Here is an 11932-nt window from a genome sequence, read left to right as displayed (position 1 = left end):
TCTGCTGAGACCTGAAGCCAGTTACTGGTCTAGAGGCCATGAGGAGGGGCACAAGTGGAATTTGAAGTGGGCAGACATCATTTGCAAGGCGGCCACTTCAGGAGACTTGTGTGTGGCCGCAAGACAACGGGAGCCTGTTTTCCTCTAGCAGAGGTAACAGAAATACTTCTACAGGCCTGGAGGAATTTTTATGGGAATCTAGAGGTTCAAGGGTCTCAGGAAGATCCAAATATACATCCCTATCCTTGGTCTCAGGGTATTACTCCTTCTGCTTTAGTGCCCTAATTTAGCAGAGAAGATATGCAAGGTCTGCGCACTTGACATCATTTTAACTCCACTGCTCTTATAATTAAATCCTGGCCTTAATGTCAGCACAGTTTGCCTTCTTGCTACAGGAAATGAGGGTCTGTTTAAATGCTGCCGTGGAGGAACTCTGGTTTTCACAGCATGTCCTGAGGTTACGGTTGGCCAAATATCCAACTCTAAAATGCTTCCAATAAGTGTTTCCCCCATACAGTTCAAATTCTAGAACTAATGCATAAATTTGTGCTTCCCTTTCTATCTGTAGCTTATCTCGTTTCACGACATCTCTTTCCAGTGTTACCAGCATAGCGCTTAACACCAGCAAAACAGTCCTTGTTGTCAACTAACTGACAGTTAACCACTTACTATACCAATAGTTTTAGATTTGCTTCCCCAAAGAAGATCCTGAGGCAAGGACTTAAATGGCATGCTTTATTTGGAAGATAGTCCCGAGAAACAAAAGTGAGAAAGTGGGGAAATGAGACAAGGAAGGTAGGAAAGCCACCCACGGTGGCATTAATGAGCAGGTTTATGCTCACTTCCCGCAGGGGGAATCTCTTGAGAAGCTGCGTGGAACATCCAGAATCATCCCCGTTGAGTATGTGAGGCTGCAAAATTTACCAACCCCCATGCCCCATTGTTTTAGGGGTACCCTCAGAAACTTTCATTTCTGTACCCCTGGTACCTGTCTGTGAGCAGTCAAGCAAGCCCAGAAAGCCTCAGGCGGAGAGAGATGCCCAAACCTGGGACATGTAAAGATGCCAGCACACTGCCAAGCCTTCTTGCTTCACAGCTGCAAGTCAACCTGAGTGGGTCAATGGGCTGTAGGGGGACATTGACAGTGTGTGATACACATCTTGATGCAATCTTGAGAATGAATCAGAGTTTCCATTCCAAAAAGACGATCAATGGAACCACTCTATTCCTCTTAATTGGGGACCTGAGGAACTTGCCTTATTGCTTATAGATTTGTTCAAAGCACAGAGCAATTTCAGAGAATCATGCTTTCTCCAAATCCTTATTAATTTCAGGAAAAAATATTTCTCATTGGAAGGTGTTTAGCAGGATTCTTTAAGATTATGAGATCATATATGTTCGCCATGGGCATCCACATTCACATGGTGTAAGAGTTGCTGACTTACTTTCACTAGGAGGATGAAGCCAACCAAACTGAGATAGACTGAAATATCTAATTATGGCGAGAAATTATGGGTTTTCCTAAATTATTTTTCTTTATGAGAGAAAGCATATCCATCATAAAGTAGAATTATAGTTTTTAAAGGGCTGATATTAAGACCTTGGAAAAGCATAGGTAGCTCCAAAAGACAATTTAAATACCGACTTGCTATGGATGGGCAGAATTTTCCACCAGAAAAAACAGTGAAATTGTATTTCAACAGATGAGTAGAAGCTGTATGGAGGAATGTGGCAAAATCATCTTCACTTTGCATATTATAAAGCTGTCAATTTCCTTTGCATCTAGATGGGGTCATATGAGTACTCGTGAGCTGCCACACATACCAAGTCCTGTGTGTGACTGCTGGCCAAAGAAAGTCACAAAGCCTGGAGAAATAGGCCTCATCTTGATCAGAGGAGCTACAAAGTCTCATTGTAAAGAAGCACACTGACAGGGAGGCATAGATAATTGTACACATTTTGGCAATCTACTCCAAGTCTAGATTTTTCTCTCTCTCCCCAGAAACAACTACCCATGAGCATTCAAACTTTTCTCAATTGTCCATAATTAAGTGCTATCTAACTTGCATATCTTCCTCCAGAACAGCAAGTCTATTTTCTTGATAAAGCTGTTCGGGAACTGTCAATAGTCACTTGAGAAAGCTCATCCTTAACTCCATGGGCTCATCAAATATTTTTCTGAAAAATGTAGATCTGTTCAGAAAAAGGCAGGGAGTAGGTTTAGATTGTGTGGCAATACGTATTACATATTTTTCCATATTCTATTGAGCAAAAATATCTAATTCTGCCATATTTTTCCTCCTGAAAGGATGGAACAATATAAAACCCAACTGAACCACTTCTGGCTCATGTTTCTGGATCTCTGATTGTTGCTTCATTCCTCGTTTACGTTAGATGTGATTCATGTTTATCTTGCCTTTGGCATATTGCTTCTGGGACAAATGAGTGTGTTTAGAATATGTCTAAATTTCGTTACTCAAGAGAAGTAATTTTTTCCTACCTTTGTCAGTGTCAGGGAAATATAATGTAAAATAAAATCTCCCAACCCAGAAAATCTCTCCACAAAGGTAGAAGAAAAAGAAAATTTCATTATTGAATAAGCGATAAGCCAGAATGTGATGTGTGTCACAGGCAATACACCAAGAGATTGCAAAGACAGAAAGAAATCTCACCCTTTTATATGGCCAAGCAGATACAACTCATTATGTACATACGTGTTTTCCAGATAAACAATAACTAGTCCTCGGGGCTGGCCCCGTGGCCGAGCGGTTAAGTTTGCGCGCTCCGCTGCAGGCGGCCCAGTGTTTCGTTGGTTCGAATCCTGGCGCGGACATGACACTGCTCGTCAAACCACGCTGAGGCAGCATCCCACATGCCACAACTAGAAGGACCCACAACAAAGAATATACAACTATGTACCGGGGGGCTTTGGGGAGAAAAAGGAAAAAATAAAATCTTTAAAAAAAATAATAATAATAACTAGTCCTCAAGCTAGAGGACTTGACAGCACCAATTATTACACATAGTCCGTCCTAAATTCACCTGGTAATTCGGGTGACCATCTGTGTTAGTTCATTGGCTTTATACAAAGGAAAAATAAACTTCTCCTATATTTATGACAGGAGATAGCTTTACACCTGGGAGCAAGGTATCTACCAAAGTGAGGCTCCTACACTCCCACAGAAACTGGGAGACAGTACTGTATCCCCTGATGTTTACATTTCAGAGAAATGGCTCCCATGTCCTTGAGAAAGGCATTAAGCTGGCAAGAGGCTTATTTAGCTTCTAAAAAGATTTATATGCGTCTCAAAGAGACAGAGAAAAAACTTACAATCACAAAATTTCTAAAGTAAAATATTCTAAGAAAAGGGAAGGGAAGGAAATCTCTTATATCCAACAGGGAAAATTAAGCTTCATTTTCATTTGAATTTGCCCTTAAGTCAAGCAGGGGCTCTTCTGTATTAGCCATGGTTGTTAGTAACCATGACGTTCGAAGTACCTTTAATTCTCATCAACTTAGAATTTATTCATCCAATCCTTCATTCATCAGATTATAATTAAATCTTATGTTTCCAGAAACAAGCCTGGACTATGTTGATTCAGAAGTTGAGTCAGGCTTCTGACCATGTTGAGTCAGAGACACAGATTCCTTTCATCAAAGAAATTATATTCCATAGAGAGAGACAGACAATAAACAGATAAATAAATAAATTTACTTAATAATTTATTTATACTTTAATCACAGATGCTGTTAAGGACAAATAAAATAGCATAAAGGGCCGAGCTTGATGGGAAGTATTATGTTAGGGAAAACTTTATGTGGAGACAGTATTTGAGCTGAGATGTGAAGGAAGTGATGGGGGACTACAGGAGAAGATGAGAGTCACAAGCAAAGAGAAATCTAGAAGAACTTTGAGATTTTTGGCCTGAGCAAGAAAACAAATATAAGCAACATTTACTATGCATGAGAACACAGGAAAAATGTACATTTGTGAAACCAGAAAGAATTCTGTGTTAAACATGTGAAATCTGAAATGCCTTTTAAATAGCAAAATACGGATGTTAAGAAGACAACAGTTTACATAGTTTTAAACTCACATTAAGTGTCAGAGAAGGATATATAAATACGGGACTCATCAGTATATGGACATCATTTAAACCAGGAATCCAGACTTCCTCTTCTGGCTACCAGGGGTGGTTTGTGGAAGACACGTGCTTCCATGAAAAACAGATTAAAAGGGAAATAAGACTTTTTAAAAAAATCTATATGACATTATCAGAGAGCTGCCTAGACAACTAGGATTTGAGTGGGCAGGTGCCCAAAGGAAGTGAACCTGAAAAGGGAGGCAAAATTCTTTCTCCGACTTTTGCCTATTGGCATTGGGCTATTAATAGCATGAGGGAGCCTAAAACTCCGGCACAAGGAGGTCTGGGCGGAGTTGCAGCTAAGAGGCAGAGAAGTGAGCAAAATGAAGTGGCAAAACTAAAATTTGTGGATGGCCAAGAAGCCAGGATTCAGGTGGCCAATATTCCTGGGAATGGAGACAGAAGGAGGAGACCCCAGCATATGATTTAGTTACTCCTACTCCTTGAGGCACTTGACAAATTCTTGGACTGCATTGAGTCCAGAAATAAGAAGGTGGGCAGAAAGCCTCCAAAATATCCCGCAGTCTCTCAGGGCTAAAGAAGAAAACATCAAATTTCAAGACCCAACAGAATAGAGGACCCTTTGTAAAACTCACTACACTTTTGGTTGGGACATCTCAAGGTGCACACCAGAGGTCACATCCAGGTGATCCAGAAGTAGATGCAACCTTAATATACTGCAGATCTGCCTCCTGTCATCTCAGTCCCTTTATCTGATTCAGATAATCTTCCCCCACTCCATGAAGAAGTGAATACATTAATCACTTAAGTAGATCAATGGAACATAATAGTGTATCCAGAAACAGACCAACATACATTACAATCACCTGATTTTCAACAAAGATTTCAGTGAAAGGTAAATGAGAAAGAATGACTTTTTCAAAATGTGGTGCTGTCAGATGGAAATCCATACAGAAAAACTCACAATGAATCACAGATTTAAATATGAAAGGTCAAAACAATAAAGATTCAGGCAACTAGTGACTGAAAATGTAAATGTAACTGAAAACAGAAAAGTGGAGTCCGTTAAAGAAGAAGTTGATGAGTTGGACTTAATTAAGGTAAGAACTTATGTTTAATCAAAAGTCAGCACCAAGTGGGGCCAGCCTGGTGGCTTAGCGTTTAAGTTCGCATGCTCCGCTTCAGTGGCCCGGGGTTCACTGATTCAGATCCCGGGCATGGACATATGCACCATTCATCAAGCCATGCTGTGGCAGGTGTTCCACATGTAAGATAGAGGAAGATGAGCACGGATGTTAGCTCAGGGCCAATCTTCCTCAAAAAAAAACATTCAGACCCTGTTTCTCCCTTTTTCCAAAGTCTTCCTATTCCTCCTAGAATAAAATTTTAAACAAAAAGGAAACTTAAATAACAGAAGTTCTACCACTCACTTTATTCCTGGTACCTCTTTTAAGACTCAGAGCAGTTCTTTGATGGAGAGATTTTTATCGACATTTTATATCTATGGAAACTGAGATTAAAGAAAAAACAAATTGGTCAATATCTCTCAAATGGCCAGTCTGCAATGGAAACCCATGTTTGGATGACTCTGAAAAACAATTTCCACCGACTTCTCCATAATTGTTACCCAAACTCTACTAAGAGGGTGTGGGAAAACTTAAAATTATCTTTTCAGAATTCTCTTTATTCAATGGGCTCATCCCTCAACTATCCGGTGGACAAGTATTGTCTGTGTTTTCTTCTAGGAATCTTAGGACCTATGGCTTATCTCTCAGGAAGTGGCCACATAACGGATGGACAAGAGAAGTCAGTCGTTTGTACCGTGTCTTCAAATTACATGCTTTATGCCTGGGATGTGCAGGAGGTGAGTCTGACTAATGTGGAGCACAAGTAACGTGTACTTGTGTGCATCCTGTTACTCATATGAATCAAGTGCCAGAGGGAGGAAAATGATACTGGGAATTGGTAACAGAAACAAAGTTTCAAATCAGGTCTTCTAAATGGCAATCTATGACCTTTTCATTTAGACTATAGACGCACAGAGAATTCACTTTTTAATATGTGTTTCTATATATAAACTTCTGCCAGGTCTTATTTTCTATTGGTAATGTAGAGTGACTTTGTGAAATAAACAATCTTTTGGCATCATACGTCTTCATTACCTATTTTACTGCCTGTCTGTCAACTATTGGCATTCATTATATTGGCTTTTTCAGAAATTGATCTCTAACTCAGATCACTTCCAAGGGGCACAAAGATCTTACATATGAGGACCAGCCAATGTTGTACAAGAATCACTGCATAGGGAGTTGAGTTTTGGGAAGATCCCAAAATGGGTCCCAAATTATTGTATTTTCTTGGCTTTCCTTGTTTGGATGTCTCTCTCCTCCTAGTAAAAATTAGATGATGACTCTTTCTAACACAGGGTCTTCTAAAATATGATAAATACCCTTTTACGAATATATGAGGTGGCAAGGAAATCATGAGATAAAAGTCTAGAAGGGTGCTCTTAAACTTTTGCAGTGTTATATGTCAGTTACAGCTCACTAAAGCTGGGGGGAGGGGAAATAAATTAGAAGAGTACTCTCTTGGCTAACTTGCTCTAGGGGAACCAGTCACCACGTTCCTGAGGACATTCAAGCAGCCCAATGGACAGGTCCACATGGCAAAGAACTCAGGCCTCCTGCCAACAGCCAACACCAACCTGCAGTCGTGTGAGTGAGCCATCTTGGAAGTGGATCCTCCAACCGCAGACAAGACTTCAGATTATTGCATCCCCAGTCAACATCTTGCTGCAATCTAATGAGAGACCCTAAACCAGAGCCACTCAGTTAATCCACTTTTGAATTTTTGACCGATAGAAGCTGTGTGAAATAAGTGTTTATTGCTTTAAGTTGCTGTATGCTTTGCTATGCAACAATAAATAACAAATATAATTTTTAGTACCTGGAAGTGGGGTGCTGCCTTAACGAAAACCTAAAATGTGGGAGAAGCTTTGGAAACAGACAGTAGGCAGAAGCTGGAAAGACTCTGAGGAGAGTGTTGGACCTTGAGAGACTGTTAGCAAAAACCTAATAGCCTGCCATGAAGCTGCCTGTATCATATGGTCAGTAAACCATACGATAGAGTTGAAGCCAAAGAGGAGGCTGCAAAATTCCTTGTTAGACCAAGAAAGATCTAAGGAGGTGACTCAGAGAACTATTCAGTCAAGAAATAGGACTTTTTTAAAGTTTAAGGCATTGTCCTTGGCAGCCCCAGCAGAAGCCCAAAGTATCAAAAGACTTATCTCAAAGTTTTATTCCTTGGGATCATCCCAACAACTGTGTGAGGGAGGCTGGTCAGAGGTTTTAATCTCGATTATGTGATTGTAGAAATGGCGGCATATCTTACAGTTGACTGTGCTGCCTCTCGTGTGCTTTAGGATTTCATGTCTCTTTCCATTGACGTGGTGGTAATGCTTTGGTTTCAGGTAGGTGATTCTGAAGGTGACGTCTACACATTAACAGTCCCTGGGTTAAGGAATTTCTCAATTTAATGCATTCAAATATAATGTTGATGTTCTACACTACTCCCCTGCCGAAAAATGGATCTTTGCATCTACACATCAACATCACTTGCCAAAGGTAGGTGCTGCTCTGTGTGCTTCAGCATCGGGAGGAGAGGGTCAAGCATTGGGAAGGTGAAGGGAGGAAGTGTTACAGACACTGCAGAGCTCGGTGAGGACCAGACACTGCTCCCTCATCTCAAAGGCCATATCACATGTGGAATCTATTCCTATAGCCAAGAAACGATGTTCTTTGAAGCAATGATATCCAGTTACAAAGACAAATGTTTATTAATGAACATTCGCTCATGAAGCCTTAATCAGCCAAAGAGATAGAGAAGGGTGAAAGAGATATCAAGAAATGAGGATCTTTAGTAACCTCGTTCACTTTTGCTTTCCTTACTTTAATCTACCTTGGCTGGAAAATACAAAGAAGTCCAGAAGCAAATAAAATTGAATCAGCCTCTGAAGGTCACTCTGAAAAAGTCTGGCCTTTGAGCAGGCCATTTTAGCATGGCGCCTGTGGACTGGGCACCAGAGAGCAAGGAGCCAGAACAGAAGGCAGCAAAGGCATATCAGCCCTTGACTAGTTCTCCAGGAAGGGAAAGTCCATTTAGCCAGCTGCAACTTGATCAGGGGTCCAATGCAGTCAGATGATTTGGTGACCCCATGGCATGCCAGAAGAGAAGCTTCGGGGACTCTGCTCTTTTTGCGACCATGACAGGCAGGATAGGAAGACAGTGAGTTCCTGATATGTCGAGTGACAAGCAGTGACTACTGAACACTTCCTAAGATTCAGAATAAAGCTTTTGCCACAAGATGAAAAATTTTAAGGAGGCTTTTCTGGAGTCACTCTTGTCCTGAGATGCTATAACTTCCCCCTTCACCTGACTCCACATCCAATGATCTCTCCATAGGTATTTTCTACTGCATGCTGACTGTGACTGTCAGAAGGCAAACCCCTCCGTCTCTCTCCCATTCATCGTGCTGCAGAGCCTGCTGGGCCCCAAGGAGGACGAACAGGATAACACTGATGTTCCAAAGAGGCTCTTCCCAAAAGACAGGATTTACCACCTTTTTTTATTAAGATTGGCACCTGAGCTAACAACTGTTGCCAATCTTCTTCTTTTTTTTTTTCTGCTTTTTCTCCCCAAGTCCCCCCAGTACATAGTTGTATATTTTGGTTGTGGGTCCTTCTAGTTGTGGCATGTGGGATGCCACCTCAACATGGCTTGATGAGCGGCGTCATGTCCACACCCAGGATCCGAACCGGGGAAACCCTGGGCCACTGAAGCAGAGCGCACAAACTTAACCACTCAGCCATGGGACTGGCCCCAGGATTTACCACCTTTGATCTAACAACTAAGAGAACTGAGGACAGAACAGTCATCCAAGGTAGCTATGCCACCTAGAAACACTTCTCTCCTCTCTGTCACACATGCATTCAGTTTAAGCTATCAGTGTATGTAAATAGGTCTATCTGTGTAAAGCAGGCAGGGGATTTCTTTAGCTGGAGGCTAACCCATGCCTGTTTGACCCTTATGTCCACACATGTGACCTCTACACTCCACCCTGCTCTCTTGGGCAGACATATTAGATTCCCATCATGCTTTAGGGCCTAGATTCCAATACCCCTTCCTTCAATGCCTATGCTATTATTTATTGCCCAGAGTTGTGGGCAATAGCTATGTCATAGCACCCATTACCATGGTCAATGACATGTGTTTGGCAGGCCACTGGCCTACCCTTCATTTTCTTCACTGGACAGAAGGAAGTCCCATGGAAGGAGGGAGTATGTTTTTTCATTCAGTGTAAGAATATTGTTCTGAGTAAATGATCCAAAGTTTGCCCTCACATGTGTACATATGTATTTTGCATGAAAATAGCCCTTCATATCACAAGTTTCCTGTTGCTGGTTGATATGCAGAGTCCTATTTGCATGGCAGTCAGTGATGGAAATAGGACTGTCTTTGAGAGTGGGCCATACATGTTCCTTTTCACCATCAATGGCCCCCTGCTGCAACAATGAGGAGCACCAGAGGACCACCAGCCACTTCTGGGTGGTATGTATGATCCTTCTCCTCTCACTGCGCATTGCTCTGACTTTGACTCTGGCCACTCATCCCTGGGTGTCCTTTGGAGGAGTCTCTCCATGTCCTCACCACATCCGTGGATGATTCTGCAAGTGTGCGTGTGGGAAGAGGAAGGCCGTTAGCCATACCTCAGGAGCTGCTGTCACCTGGAGCACATAGGGAGGGGTCAAATACCACGCTGCTAGACCCTGCTTAGTGACTGAAACTTTCCCTAATCTTAAATTTCTACATAAAAAAATAATGAAGGGATAATAGGGGTTTTTTTAAAGATTCTTTGAGAATATATGTGAATAAACTTATGCCCAAAAAGAGAATTGCTAGTTCTTGGAGTATGTCCACAGCCCTTGCAATAGATTTCAAAAGGCTTTGTAAAATGGCTCTCAATTTATATTCCCACAAGTAGTATATGGAAGATTTATATCCTCAATGTCCTGTTATTACTTGCAAGGTTTATCCCTTTTTTGAGTTCGTTAGTCATTTAAGTTGTTTCTTTAGTGAGCTGCCTTTATCTCCATCTTACTTATTTTTCATCTAGGTTGCTTGCCTTCATCTAAATTGTGTTTCTGGAGATTTTTACATATTGTACATAGAGGTCTTATCTTTTATATTTTTTTCAAATATTTTCTTCCAGATTGTTGCTTGTCCTTATAATGTTTATTTTTGGCAATATCTAACAAAATACATATACGTATATCCTTCAAACTGCAAATGCCACTGAAAGGAATTTATTCTGATAGTATACTTGCAATGATTAAAAATACATCGGTTGTTTATTGCAGCATTAGTTGTGATTACCAAATGTTGGAAGCTGCCTAACTGCCCAAACGTAAGACATTGTTTAAATTACTATGGTGTAGCCACATAACGGAGTATTGTGCAACTGTAATTTGAAAAAAAAAAAAAGAATGGAAGAAATGTCTATGTTGAGATAAGAAGTTCTTTCCAGCGTTTTTAAGGCAAAAAAAAAAAAATATTTTAAATATATATAATTAATATATAATTATGCTTACCAGATTTTCTTCCTTCCTTCCTCCCTCCCTCCCTTGCTCTCTCTCTTTCTTTCTTTCTTTCTTTCTTGTGAGGAAGATTGGTCCTGAGCTAACATCTGTACCAGTCTTCCTCTATTTTGTACGTGGGACGCTGCCACAGCATGGCTTGATGAACGTTGTGTAGGTCCACACCCAGGATCCAAACCCACGAACCACAGGCCACTGAAGTGGAGCATGCAAACTTAACCACTATGCCACTGGGGCCAGCCCCTTCTTTCATATTTTTTGCTCCCTGTATCATATCTAATAAGTCTTAGCCTACTATAAATCAAATAAATCAGATAAATCAGATAAGTCATACCATAAATCATTATAAATCATAAATACTTATTTTCTTTCAATAATTTTAAATACTTCCCCTTTGTATCAGGTGTTCCATACTGCATAGCTTTATGTCACTTATCCATCTGAATTGTTTTTAGAGGGCAGGGAAACTTTATGTCTTTCCCAAATAGTATCCAGTTGTCCAACACACTGTTTGAGTTTTGACAAAAATATAAAGTCCTGTGATCAGAAGCACAATCAAACCACAGAATATTTCCATCACTCCCAGTCTTCTCGTGCTCCATTGCAGTCTGTCCCTCCTTCCATCCCCAGCACCAGGCAACAACTGATCTGCTTTCTGTGCCTGTAAATTAGTTTGTATTTCCTAAAATTTTATGTAAATAGAATTATATAAGGTAGATTCCTTTGTGTCTGGCTTCTTTCAATAAGCGTGGTGTTCTTGAGACTCCCTCATGTTGAGTGTATCAGTAATCCCCTCCTCTTTGTTGCTGAGCAGTGCCCCGCCACATAGATGTACCACAGTTCATCGCTTCACCAGTCGAGGGCCATTTATATTTTTTCTAGTTTGGGATGATTATGAATAAAACTGCTGTAAACATTTGTGAACAGGTTTTTGTGTATTTACCTAAGAGTGAACTGTTGAGTTATTTGGTATGTTTGACTTTATAAGAAACTGCAAAACTCTTCCCTAGGGAGCGCTACATTTTTCAATTCCCACCGGCAATGTATGAGAATTCCAATTACTCCACTTTGCATTGGTCAGTTTTTGTTTTTTTACGTTCTAATAGGTGTGTAGCAATATCTCATTGTAGTTTTATTATATATTTCCCCAATGATGTTGAGCAACTTTTCAT

The 11932-nt window shown here is 40.7% G+C and overlaps 1 protein-coding gene across 1 annotated transcript; it reads left to right on the top strand.

Moving 5' to 3' along the window:
- The first annotated feature begins 5866 nt into the window (after positions 1 to 5866).
- FBXW12 (F-box and WD repeat domain containing 12) lies at positions 5867 to 9929 on the top strand. Its single transcript, XM_046638113.1, is given in 7 exon segments — positions 5867 to 5971; positions 7577 to 7626; positions 7628 to 7730; positions 9579 to 9676; positions 9678 to 9714; positions 9794 to 9829; positions 9831 to 9929. Coding segments are annotated over 7 exon segments (528 nt in total).
- The last annotated feature ends 2003 nt before the right edge of the window (positions 9930 to 11932 follow it).

Source organism: Equus quagga, chromosome 1, assembly GCF_021613505.1.
Source record: "Equus quagga isolate Etosha38 chromosome 1, UCLA_HA_Equagga_1.0, whole genome shotgun sequence".
NCBI lineage: Eukaryota > Metazoa > Chordata > Mammalia > Perissodactyla > Equidae > Equus > Equus quagga.
The sequence above is the reverse complement of the archived record's forward strand: the minus strand, read 5'-3'. Positions and strand labels throughout refer to the sequence as shown.